The sequence below is a fragment of the Neomonachus schauinslandi genome, chromosome 9 (genome assembly GCF_002201575.2).
Source record: "Neomonachus schauinslandi chromosome 9, ASM220157v2, whole genome shotgun sequence".
Taxonomy (NCBI): Eukaryota; Metazoa; Chordata; class Mammalia; order Carnivora; family Phocidae; genus Neomonachus; species Neomonachus schauinslandi.
In genome coordinates this window covers 84,438,754-84,452,791 of record NC_058411.1, presented here as the reverse complement: position 1 = coordinate 84,452,791, position 14,038 = coordinate 84,438,754, and the positions used below count along the sequence as shown (strand labels likewise).

Below are 14,038 nucleotides of genomic sequence, written 5' to 3'. Positions count from 1 at the left end.
GCTCAGGTCATGATCCCAGGGTCCTGGGACTGAGTCCCGCATCAGGCTCCCTGCTAGGCGGGGAGCCTGCTTCTCCATTCTGCCTCTGCCTCTCTCTGTCTCTCTCTCTGACTCTCATGAATAAATAAATAAAACATTTAAAAAATAATAATAAAATAAAATAGCACCTTTTTGGTTCACTATTTCTTAGCTCAATGGACTCCATGCCCTCCCTTTTTTTACACATACAAAACAGAAGAAGCCCTAGAAGTAAAAAATAAAGAATCTATGTTATTGCCATTTTAATAGGATCTGTAATCCCATATTTGTATTCCCCTGATAACCAAACCCTGAAATCATTTTATATTCCATACAACTTTAAAGTAAAAAATACATTTGGGGCTCAAAGAAGAAATCACAACGAAAATTAGAAAAGATCTAACAAATGAAAAATGAAAACATACCAAAATTTATGGGATGCTATGAAAGCAATAGTAAGGGGGAGATTTATAGCAGTGAATACTAAAAAAGAAAAGATCTCGGGGTGGCTGTGTGGCCAGTTAAGCGTCCAACTCAATTTCTGCTCAGGTCATGATCTCAGGGTGGTGAGATCAAGTCCCTTGTCAGGCTCCACCCTCAGCAGGGAGCCTGCTTCTCTCCTTCTCCCTCTCTCCCCACTCGTGCTCACTTGCTCTCTAAAATAAATAAATATTTTTTAAAAAGGCGGGGCATGGGTGGCTCAGTCAGTTAAGCATCTGCCTTCGGCTCAGGTCATAATCCCAGGGTCCTGGGATGGAGACCCACATCGGGATCTGCTCAGCAGGGAGCCTGCTTCTCCCTTTCACTCTGCCTATCTGTGTGCTCGCCCTCTCTATCAAATAAATAAAATCTTTTAAAATTTTTAAAAATTAAAAAATAAAAAAAAAGATCTCAAAATAAACACACTACACCTCAAGGAACTAGAAAAAGAACAACCTAAACCAAAAGTTAGCAGAAGGAAGGAAATAATAAAGATGAGAGCACAGCTAAATGAAAGGAGAATAGAAAAACAAGACTTGGTTTTTTGAGAAGATCAACAAAATTGATAAGCCCTCACCCAGATTGAAAAAAAAAAAAGAAAATGCAAGTAACTGAAATGAGAAATGAAAGAGAGGATATTACAACTTACAAAAATAAAAAAGGATTATAAGAGAATAGTATAAACAATTATATGCTAACAGACTGGTTAACCCAGAAGAAATGGATAGAATTCTCAAAAACATACAACTTACCAAGACTGAATCATGAGGAAATAGAAAATCTAAATAGTCCTATAACTAAGGGGATTAAAACAGCAATCAAAAACTTCCCAACAAAGAAAAAGCCCAGGATCAGACGTCTTCCCTGGAGAATTCTACCCAACATTTAAAGCATTAACCCAGGGGCACCTGGGTGGCTCAGTTAAGCATCCAACTCTGGATTTTGGCTAAGGTCATGATCTCAGGACTGTGAGACTGAGCCCCACATCAGATTCCACTCTGGGTGTGGAGCCTGTTTAAGATTCTCTCTCTCCCTCTCCTCCTCCCCCGATCCACCCTCTCTCCCTAAATAAATAAATAATGCCAATGCTCATCAAATTCTTCCAAACAACTGAGGATAAGGGAACACTTCCAGACTTATTTGAGGCCAGCACTACTCTGATACCAAAGCCAGACAAGGACCCTACAAGAAAATAAAATTACAGACTAACATCCCTAATGAATACTGATACTGACAAAATACTAACAAAATGAGGCTCCCTGCTCAGCGGGAAGCCTGCTTCTCCCTCTCCCACTCCCTCTGTTTGTGTTCCCTCTCTCGCTGTCTGTCAAAGAAATAAAATAAAACCTTAAAAAATAAATAAATAGAGGCGCCTGGGTGGCTCAGCCATTAAGCGTCTGCGTTTGGCTCAGGTCATGGTCCCAGGGTCCTGGGATCGAGCCCCGCATCGGGCTCCCAGCTCAGCAGGAAGCCTGCTTCTCCCTCTCCCACTCCCCATTTGTGTTCCCTCTCTCACTGTGTCTCTCTCTGTCAAATAAATAAAATCTTTAAAAATAAATAAGTAAATAAATAAATAAATAAAAATACTAATAAAATGAGTTCAATAGCGCATTTAAAGGATTATACACCATAACCAAGTTGGATCTATCCCTAGAATGCAAGGATGATTCGACATACAAAACTCAATTGACAGAGTATACCACATTAACAGAATAAAGGACAAAAACAATATGATCATCTCAACTGATGCAGAAAAATCATTTAACAAAATCAATACCCTTTCATGATAAAAACATTCAATGAACTGGAACAGAAGTAAACTATCTCAACATAATAAAGGCTATATATGAAAAGCCCACAGCTAACATCATACTCAGTGGTTAAAGACCGAAAGCTTTTCCTCAAAGATCAGGGAAAAGGCAAGTATGCCCACTCCTGCCATTTCTATCCAACATACTATTGGAAATCTGGAAGGACTAGAGACACTAATCTAAATTCCAGGTGTTGACAACTGCACAGGTAGCCAGATCCTGCATGTGAGGCATCGCCATTATACCAACAAGGATTTGATAAGGGGGACATTCTGAGCAGTCACTTGATAACCAACTGGACAAGAAAAAGAAATAACAGGATTATAACAAACTCAAAAACTGTGCACCAAAGGAAACAATCAACAGAGTGAAAGACAATCCACAAAACAGCAGAAAATACCTACAAATCATATATTCAGTAAGGGGTTAATATGCATAATATGTAAGGAACTCCTACAACTCAAAACAAAAATGACCCAATTCAAAAGTGGGCAAGACTTGAATAGACAGTTCTACAAAGAAGATATATAAATGGCCAAAAAAAAAAAATGAAAAAAAAGTGCAACATCACTAATCATTACAGAAATGCAAATCAAAACCACAATGAGGTATTACCTCACAACCATTTAGATAATCACTAATAAAAGAGCAGAATGACGAACATAAAGAGAAATTAGAACCCTGATGCATTGCTGGTAGGAATGTAAAATGGTGCAGCCCCTACAGAAAAACAATATGGAGGTTCCTCAAAAAATTAAAAAATTCCTCTTCCTGGGTAATATCCAAAAGAATTCAAAGCAGGATCTTGAAGAGATATTTGCACACCCATGTTCATTGCAGCATTATTTACAATAGCCAAGAGGTAGAAACAACCCAAATGTCCATCGACAGATGAATGGATAAAGAAAATGTGGTATATACATACAATGAATATTACACAGCCTTAAAAAAGGAGGAGGTCACATGATAGAACATAAGTGAACACTGAGGACATGATGTTGAGTGAAATAAGCTAGTCACAGAATGACAAATACCGTGTGATTCCACTCACATGAAGGATCTAAAGTAGTTAAAATCACAGAAATGTAAAGCAGAAAGATGGTTGCCAAGGTCTGGAAGGGAGGGAGAAGGAAGAATCAATGCTTACTGGGCATAAGTTTGAAAAAAGAAATGAAGATGGGAAAATTTGTAAGAAAGGAAACAAACACACTCAAATGTAGCCTCCATAGACTATAAAATGTATGATGTAACAATCAACATATATTGCACACTCTGGTCCCAACTTCATAAATACTGATAAAGAGGTATGTCTAGAAGAAGGCACTGACAAAAGTTGGATGTAAAATACATACATTAAAAGTAGCAGATGCAAAAGAGGGTAACCAGAGAAAGTAAGTGGGAAGGTAGGGAAACCCTTTAAGCCCACAACAAACAGGTACAAACAAAAGAGCTTTAGATGGCCTCACAGCAGGTAAGAGGTTCCAATCTTCTTTAATAAGATAACATGAGTAATTCAAGTTGGAATAAAGTCATTCACCTTAACCAAAAATAACCACCCAGCTGCAAAGAACAACTACCAACTAAAAGGGACTGAACCCTTTAAAAGATACAGGGAACCTGGAAGCAAGAACCCTTCTGGAACTAGGATAGGAACTAGCAACCTGGGATATTTAAACAGTGTAATACAAAAATTCAAACCTACTACATCTCTTTGACAATCAGATGTCTAATGTGTGCACTCCAACATATAGCTAATAGCAATCCAGGGTCTACATTATTCAGCATATGGAAACCTACCTGATGGTAGTGAGCAGAGGAATCTCAGAGGATATACAGCTGCTGTCAAAGATTCTGCAAAACAAAGATCAAGAACAAAGTAACACCCTTTTTACTGTTTCTTAAAAATTTTCTGAAAGTCAGTGTATTTAACAAGTTTTTCATTGGTTCATGACATGAAATATGATTGCTACTTTAAAATATACAGAATCAGGATTTAACAAGCTTCAGCTAATATATTTAACAAAAATTACAAGAAATATCATAAAATTCAGTGCTTTATAGTTTGGTGTAGAAATAATTTATTTAAACACTATTACCCCAAATTTAAAATGCACATTATAAAGTGATAATCTGGATTCTATATTGAGATTCACAATAATTATAGATCATATATAAAGGGATGTGGTCTGAAAATGTACAAATAACCTAAAAGTTTTTGCACATATCAAGAGCAATTTCCCCATGAGACTCATTAGTTGAGGGACTGAACAGTGTCATTTCCAGATGCTGGCAAGACTATGACTGACCAGTAACCACGGGGAGGAGTTCTTGTGGGGTAGCTCAAAGAGTCTAGAAGCCTCCACTAGGTAAAGAAACTAACCACATCACACCACCTCCCCCTTCTTCTTGCACCTAGCAATTCCAGTGTAGTTTCTTGGCACCTACAGCTTATTGCCTAATTAGATTACTAGAAAGCTAACTCACTAACAGCTAATGTAAACTCTGCAGTGCAAATGAACAGGAATGGTTAAAATTGGTAGCTTCTGAGACAAAGAAAACTGTATGGGTAGAAAGGGGACAATGCGCTGCCACTGTCTAGTGACTAAATCTCTTAATGTACCCTCCTGGTAATGCTCACAAACTTTACTAGAAATTGGGCACAGTTTCTAGTAAACTGTCACAAAGTGAAGACCATGCTCTTCCCAACAGAAGAGTCTAAACAGAAATTAGATGCCTTTCTAAAGCTTGGCCCACAGTATACATTCAACAGATACTTGCTGAATGAATAATGAACGAACTCCAGAATCACTTACGGTAAAACTCTTATAAAATGACAAATGCTTATAATGCTAAGAAAATCAGGGATTATAGAAGAGAACAAAATCATTTCCTTTGTGGTTGTATTAACTTCTCTACATTTCTTTTATTGTCATTATTTTCTGTTTTTGGTTCAAGTGGTTTATATTACATGTTTAAAGCCATTTTTAGGAAGTAGCTATAGAAAGGTACCAAAGCTAAAACCATAAAACTGTATCCAGTTGTTTGTACAGAAGCCCAATTATTACTATCTTTTCTGCCTGCCCATGGCCTGGGGCTCTGCAATTTCCACTGAGCACTTCATGTGTAGGGTAGACCCCACCTGCCTAACCTAAGAGTTTGTCCCTATGTTAAAATTATCTTTCTTCGAACATATCACAAGCCTGGTTTTATTGGGACTTCTGGGACTATTCAGTGCTGAAAGGGAAGCCTGACATCTACCCCCTGGGGTACCTACAGACCTTCCCTGCCAAACTCAAGGAAATTTCCAGACCCCAAAACTGCTGAAAAACCTTTAAATACAGGTTACTGATTTGGCCAGGAACACAGAAATGGCTACAAAACAATAAAACTAGCAATTTAATAGGGAGCAGTAGTAAACAAAGCTACTGGTTTACACTAGCTACAGACTCTTTAGATTCCTTAACAATGCATTTCTGGGTGGCTCAGTGGTTAAGCGTCTGCCTTCGGCTCAGGTCATGATCCCAGGGTCCTGGGATCCAGCCCTGCATCGGGCTCCCTGCTCCGTGGGAAGCCTGCTTTTCCTTCTCCCACTCCCTCTGCTTATGTTCCCTCTCTAGCTATGTCTCTGTCAAATAAATAAAATCTTAAAAAAAAAAAAAAATGCATTTCTATCTCCCCAATTTACCTCAGCTTACAATCAGCACATGTGGTCACTACTCTGTTACCAGTAAGAGGTGAAAAATAGGCAGAAGCGATGCTCTTTGTGTGTTCAGTCAAAGAAATCAAAGGCTGGCTTCTCCTGGGATTCAGGTGCCTTGTATCATAAATATGAATATCCCTGTAAGCGGAGGAATAATTCTCAGTGTTGCCACAGTACATGTAGTGAGCTCTCAAACAGTGCTGAACACAGACACACAGAATACTCATTACATTGAAGAACACTCTGATCTGTAATAATTTTACAAACACTGTATAGATAAAAAATGAAATATTAGAAAAATTCCATAACTACAGAATATATATGAAGCCAGTGGATAATACTGAGACAAGATTCTAGTTGGTTTTCCAGTCTCTCAGAAGAAAATAAAAACACGGACCAAGTTATAGGTCACATATAACTTTTTTTTTTTTTTTACAAGTTTTCTTTTTTTTTAACTTTTTTTTTTTTTTTAAGATTTATTTATTTATTTGAGAGACAGAGAGAGTATAAGCAGGGGGAGAGGCAGAGGGAGAAGCAGACTCCCCACTGAGCTGGGAGCTGGATATGGGGCTCGATCCCAAGACCTGGAGATCATGACCTGGGCCGAAGGCAAACACTTAACCATCTGAGCCACGCTACAAGTTTTCTTCTCAAAAGACTAGAAGTAAATGAATATGGGGGCGCCTGGATGGCTCAGTCGGTTACGCATCTGCCTTTGGCTCAGGTCATGATCTCAGGGTTCTGGGATCAAGCTACGCATTGGGCTTCCTGCTCAGCAGGGAGTCTGCTTCTGCCCCTCCCCTCTGCTCGTGTTCTCTCTCTTTCAAATAAATAAATAAAATCTTAAAAAAAAAATAGTAAATGCACATGTCAAGGAAAACAAAAATGTGTTTTTGTTTTAATACTTTCACTATTCATTAAATCCAAAAGAATCTTTTTTTTCAAAAGAATCTCTCTTTAAAAAAAAAATCATACTAAAAAACCCTCAATTGTTGTAGAAAGAAAAATTATTTAGCTATATGGGTATCACAGAAGTCAGTTATCTTTGACATCCAAACTACAGCAGTAGTCCCTCAGGGCACCTGGATGGTTCAGTCGGTTAAACGTCCGACTCTTGGTTTCAGCTCAGGTCATAATCTCAGTCCTGGGATCAAGCCCAGCATCGAGCTCCGCACTCAGCAGAGAGTTGGCTTGAGGATATTCTCTCTCTCTCTCCCCCCCCTCCCCCCCACTTGCACTCACTCTGTCTCTAATAAATAAATCTTTAAAAAACAAATAAATAGAACAGTATTCCTAACTTTAAAAGGCATAAATCACAAAACTTTATGAAGAACATACCTCAATCCTGCAGTGATAAAATACTGTCTATGCACTGGGTGAACATGAACAGTTCTTATTTTGCTCAAAGAAGAATTGATAAGTTTCTCGTAAGAAGTTCCAGATGTCCGTCTATCTACCAGTGATATATTTCCATTCCAGTGTCCTACTATTAAAGTGGAGGCATCTTCTCCCAAGAAGTCAAAAGAGGAAAAGCTACTTCTTTCATCTCTATATACCTAAGGATACAAATAACAACCAACGTATAAATTCTTTGGTAAAAAAGTTATAAAACACTTTACCTAATAATTTCATTTATCCTCCCATCATCCCACAGAATGCACAGGGCAAAATGATCATCTTGTTTTACAGAGATGGAAACCAAGGCATTGATCAGCTGTGAGACTCACCTACAATCAAATAGCCCATCCACCCATCTCAGGGTTACATGCCAAATCTCTTAAATCCAATAAACCTCAGCTGCAGATCTATTCTGTGACACTTACTAGGAAATGAACTAAATGTGAATTCCACCCAACTGAAATACCTTAATATACCAAGTAATTTTGCCAACCAAGTCCAAAAATATATGGCCAAATGCTCATCACTCACTCACTCTTGGTAGAAGTGTAAATAAATAAATAAATTTCTGACAACTAATCAGAGTACATGTATCAAAATATTTAATGCTTGTACCCTCTGACCCAATAATTTATCTAAGATATATATAAAGATGCCTATTGCAAGACTGCCTATAATAGCAATAAGAAGCAACCTAAATGTCCACCAAAAGAGACCTGTTTAAATAAATGATGGTACATCTCTACTTTGAAACACCATGCATTGCTAAAAAGAATGAGACAGATTTGTACTACAATCTGTCCATACTACCAAGTGAAAAAAGCAAGTTGCAAAAATGTATATAGTATGAATCCATTAGTGCAAATGAAAAAAACTCTACCTCCATATGCTTGTAAGTATATGCGCACTTTCTGGAAGCATACCTAACCACAATTCTTAACACTGAATCACTAGTTGCTGATTTTTAGTTTTAATAAAAAGTTATATGTACTATTATAAACTGAGGTTAACAAATTAATATACCGAAGGTATCACAACCCCTGTACATCCAAAAAAGCCCCAAATAAAACCTGAAGTATTCAGTCAGTATATTAAAATGGCTAAGTGCAGGAGCTTAATTGCAGTGGAGTCAGACAGACCCAAGTGAAAATTCTAGCACTGCCATTTATGTCCCTGAGCAAGCCAATAAACCTCTTTACCTCGTTTTCTCAACTGTTAAATGGGGATAACATTACTTATTTCATAGGGTGTTATAAGGTTTAACAATATATATATAAAGCTCTCAGATTAATGCCTAACACAAGGTAACTGTTCCATCAGTAGTATCAGGGGCACATTACTTATACATGCAACAACATGGATGAATCTTAGAAGTATTATGCTAGGTGAAAGAAGCCAGACATAAAAAACTTCATACCATATGACTCCATTTATTTGACATCTTGGAGAAGACAAAATTATAGGGACAGTAATCATATCAGTGGTTGTCAGGAGTGTGGGAAGGGGGAGGGGACTGACTACAAAAGGTCACAAGGTGATTTTTTTCAGGTGATGGAAATTTTCTGTATCTTGATTGTGGTGGCAGTTACATAGGTGTAAAAAATTTGCCAAAACTCATAGAACCATACACTTAAAAGGATAAATTTTATTGTATATAACTTACACCTCAATAAACCTGACTTTAAATATATAAGTGGAGAAACTTTACAACTCAGTACTAAAAAGATAGATAACCCAATTAAAAATGAGACAAAGAATCCAACATTTAGAGAAATCAACAGTTCTCTAAATAAATACAAAGGGCCAATAAGCAGGTGAAAAGACACTCAGCATCATTAATCATTAGGGAAATGAGGGTCAAATCCATAATGGCATATGACTTCATACTCACTAGGATGGCTACAGTCACCAGCAGTAAGTGTTGGCAAAGATGTGGAAAAATTGGAATACTCATATATTGTTGATAAGTATGTAAACAGTGAAGCCACTCTGGAAAACAGTTTGATAGTTCCTCAAAATATTAAACACAAGAGTTACCATATGACCAAGGAACTCCACACCTAGGTATATACCCAAGAGAAATGAAAGCATATGTTCACACATAACTTGTACATCAAAAACAAAACAACTTGTACATCAATGTCCATAACAACATTATTTTCAATAGTAAAAAATGAAAACAACCCAAATGTTCATCAACTAATGAATGGATGAGTAAAATGTGGTATATCCATACAGTGAAATATTACTCAGCCATAAAAAGGAATGAAGTAATGACACATTCTACAACATGGATGAACTTTGAAAACATTGTTATGTAAAAGAATGCAGTCACAAAAGACTACAAATTGTGAGATTCCATTTATATGAAATGTCCAGAAAGGTATATACTGCCTGGGTGGCACAGCTGGTTGAGAGGCTGATTCTTGTTTTCAGCTCAGGTCACGATCTTGGGTTCCTGGGATCGAGTCCTGAGTTAGGCTCCATGCTCAGCACAGAGTCTATTTCAGGATTTTCTCTCTCTCCTTTTGCCTCTGTCCCTCCCCTTGCTCATTCATGCACTCCCTCTCAAATAAATCTTTTTTTTTTTTTTTTTAATTTGAGAGAGAGAAAGAAAGATTGAGAGAACGAGTGGGAGGAGGGACAGAGGGAGAAGCAGATTCCCGGCAGAGCAGGGAGCCTGATGCGGGACTCAATCCCAGGACCCCACGATCACAACCTGAGCTGAAGGCAGATGCTTAATCGACTGAGCCATCCAGGTGCCATCAAACAAATAAAGCCTTAAAAAAAAAAAAAAAAAAAAAAAAAGAGGGTGCCTGGGTGGCTCAGTTGGTTAAGCAACTGCCTTCAGCTCAGGTCAGGATCCTGGAGTCCCAGGATCGAGTCCCACATCGGGCTCCCCACTCAGTGGGGAGTCTGCTTCTTCCTCTCACCCTCTCCCCTCTCATGCTCTCTCTCACTCTCTCTCAAATAAATAAATAAAATCTTAAAAAAAAAAAAAAAAAGAAAGACAAACACACACCCAACATCACCCTCAATGGTGAAAAATTGAGTTTTTCATCTAAGATCAGGAACAAGGCAAAGATGTATACTCTAACCAGTTTTATTCAACATAGTACTGCAAGTCCTAGCACAATAGACAAAAAGAAATAAAAGGCATCCAAATTGATATGGAAAACATAAAACTGTCATTGTTTGCAGATGTCAGCATACTATACATAGGAAACCCTAAAGACTCCACCAAAAAGCTATCAGAAGTAATAAATGAATTCAGGAAAGTTGCGGGATATAAAATTAATATAAAGAAATATGTTGCATTTACATACACTCATAATAACAAAGTAGCAGAAAGAGAAATTAAGAAAACAATTCCATTTACAATTGTACCAAAAAGGGGTGCCTGGGTAGCACAGTTGGTTAAGTGTCCGACTCTGGGTTTTGGCTCAGGTCGTGATCTCACAGTTGTGAGGTGCTCACTTAGTGCAGAGGCTGCTTGAGACTTTCTCTCCCTCTCCCTCTGTCCTTACCCCACCCCCACTCTCTCTCTCTCAAATGAATAAATAAATCTTTAAAAAAATTGCACCAAAAAGAATAACTAGGAATAAATTTATTTTATTTTTTTTTAAAGATTTATTTATTTGACAGAGAGAGACACAGCGAGAGAGGGAACACAAGCAGGAGGAGTGGGAGAGGGAGAAGCAGGCTCTCCACAGAGCAGAGAGCCCGACGTAGGGCTCGATCCCAGGACCCTGGGATCATGACCTGAGCCGAAGGCAGACACTTAACAACTGAGCAAGCCACCCAGGCGCCCCTAACTAGGAATAAACTTAACCAAGGACATAAAAGACCTGTACTCTGAAAACTATAAAATGATCAAAGACATTGAAGATGACACAAATGGAAAGATATACCATACTCACAGACTGAAAGAACCAATACTGTTAAAATGTCTGTACTACTCAAAGTAATCTACAGATGCAGTGCAATCCCTATCAACATACAAAAAGCATTTTTCAGAGCTAGAACTAACAATCCTAAAATTTGTATGGAACCATAAAAGAATCCAAATAAAGCAATCTCAAGAAAGAACAAAGATGGGGAGGATCACAATCCCAGATTTCAAGATATATTACAAAGTTGTAGTAATCAAAACAGTATGGTATGCGACAAAAATAGATCACCGGAGCAGAATAGAGAGCCCAGAAATAAACCCATGATTATATGGTCAATTAATCTATGACAAAGGAGGCAAGAATATACAATGGGGAAGACAGTCTCTTCAATAAATGGTGCTGGGAAAACTGGACAGCTACATGAAAAAAATGAAACTGGACCACTTTCTGACACCATACACAAAAATAAACCCAAATGGGGGTGCCTGGCTGGCTCAGTTAGTAGAGCATGCTACTCTTGATTGTGTCATCATGAGTTCAAGCCCACATTGGGTGTAGAGCTTCTTTATTTTATTTTTTTATTTTTAAAGATTTTATTTATTTATTTGACAGAGAGATAGAGAGAGAGAGAACAAGTACGCAGAGAGGCAGGCAGAGGGAGAGGGAGAAGCAGGCTCCCCACTGAGCAGGGAGCCCGATGCGGGGCTCGATCCCAGGACCCTGGGATCATGACCTGAGCCGAAGGCAGAGGCTTAACCGACTGAGCCACCCAGGCGCCCCAGGAGAGCTTCTTTAAAAATTAATTAATAAATTAATAAGAACTGAAAATGGATTAAAGACCTAAATGTGAGATCTAAAATCATGGAACTCCTTGGGGCACCTGGGTGGCTCAGTTGGTTAAGCAACTGCCTTCGGCTCAGGTCATGATCCTGGAGTCCTGGGATTGAGTCCCACATCGGGCTCCCTGCTCAGCAGGGAGTCTGCTTCTCCCTCTGACCCACCCCCATGCTCTCTCTCTCTCATTCTCTCTCTCAAATAAATAAATAAATAAAATCTTTAAAAAAATAAAACCATACAACTCCTAAAAGAAAACATAGGCAGTAATCTCTTTGACACCAGACTTAGCAACATTTTTCTAGGTATGTCTCCAAAGGTAAGGGAAACAAAAGCAAAAATAAAAGAGATTACTGCCTAATTTTGCTAAGTGAAATTAAGTTAGACAGAGAAAGACAAATAGCATGATTTCACTTATATGAAATCTAAAAAACAAATGAACAAAACAAAAAAAGCAGGAACAGACCATAAATAGAACTGGTGATTGTCAGAGGGATTCGGAGGGGTGGGGGGAGAATAGGCAAAATGAGTGAAGGGGAATGGCAGATACAGGCTTCTAGTAATGGAATAAATACAGGAATAAAAAAGGATAAAATGTACAGCATAGGGAATACAATCAATGGTAATGTAGTAGCATTGCATGATGACAGATGGTAGCTACACTTGTGGTGAGCACAGCATAATGTATAGAGTTGGTGAGCCACTATGTAGTACACCTGAAACTAATGTAACATTGTGTGTCAACTATACTTTAATAAAAAAAATAGTAATACAAAATAAAAGTTTTTACATAAATTAAAAAATAGTAAGAGCAAACACTTACGTGTCTGGCTGTATTCTGACCACTTAATTAATCTGCCTCAGGTCATTCAATCCTCATGACAACCCTATGAGGTAGGTACTATTACCATCCCATTTCACAACTAAGGAAATTGATGCACAAAGAGGTTAAATAACTTCCAAGGTCACACAAGTAGTAACAAATGGTCTGGGATTCAAACTTAAGTAGTGTACTTCTAAAGTTCCTATTCTATATCACTTCACCCACTCTGATTGGTATAATAATCATTCATGTGGCATTTCATAAAGAATCCAGAATATCATCTCAAGTCAATATGTAAACACATTAACATTTACCTCTTCAAAAATAGCCTTCGAAAAATCCCCACATCGTAACGTGCCATCATAGCTCAGTGACAGTATGTGAGCCGGATTCGCAGGTGAGAAGTAAAGACAACTAACTGGCTGACTGTGGGGTTGGAAAACATAAACTCCATCTTCTTTAGATTGGTGAGTCTGTAAGAGAGTTGGGAGCAGGGAGAGAGACAAAAACTAGTGAAAAGTAGTAACACTTTCTGTCATTAAACTATTTATGTCTGTATTACATTCAGTCTTTTTTTAGTCTGTAATTATGCCCACCTCATTCAGAAGGTCAGAACTAAAACCTTTCTATTATCACTAAATTACTTTTTTCTAATTTTCAATCCAACAATACTGTCACATTTAACAGTTTCCAGCAACTAGCAAACTAGTTTTCTCATAATGCAGAAGGAAAAAAATTACTGTTTATTATGACTTTAGTTCATGAAATCCTCAGGAAATGAGAAATCTGCTCTTTATTTCACATACAGCATAATTCCCTAATACTAAAAACATATCAATACCATTACTACTTTGCTTCCTCAGCATGCTTCTATAAATCAGTCTAAGCACAATTTTCATAAGGTATTTGGTCCTGACACAAAATGGTAATTTAAAAAATATTTTATCCCTGGGGCTTCTGACGACCCTTGATTTCAACTCCGGTCTTGATCTCAGGGTCATGAGTTCAAGCCCCATGTTCTATCCCCTAAATATACCATGAAAAATGCATGTATTTCAATTCCACATTAATATTATTACTA

The 14,038-nt window shown here is 37.9% G+C and overlaps 1 protein-coding gene across 1 annotated transcript in view; it reads right to left on the bottom strand.

The window, feature by feature from the left end:
* Positions 1-14,038, bottom strand: part of WDR76 (WD repeat domain 76) — a 54,093-nt gene that overhangs the window by 597 nt on the left and 39,458 nt on the right. Inside the window, exons 9-12 of the mRNA XM_044918145.1 lie at positions 13,272-13,430; positions 7,348-7,565; positions 5,995-6,147; positions 4,107-4,160 (exon numbers count right to left, since the gene is read on the bottom strand). Coding sequence (XP_044774080.1) covers positions 4,107-4,160; positions 5,995-6,147; positions 7,348-7,565; positions 13,272-13,430 — 584 coding nt within the window. The remainder of the gene's footprint in view (positions 1-4,106; positions 4,161-5,994; positions 6,148-7,347; positions 7,566-13,271; positions 13,431-14,038) is intronic.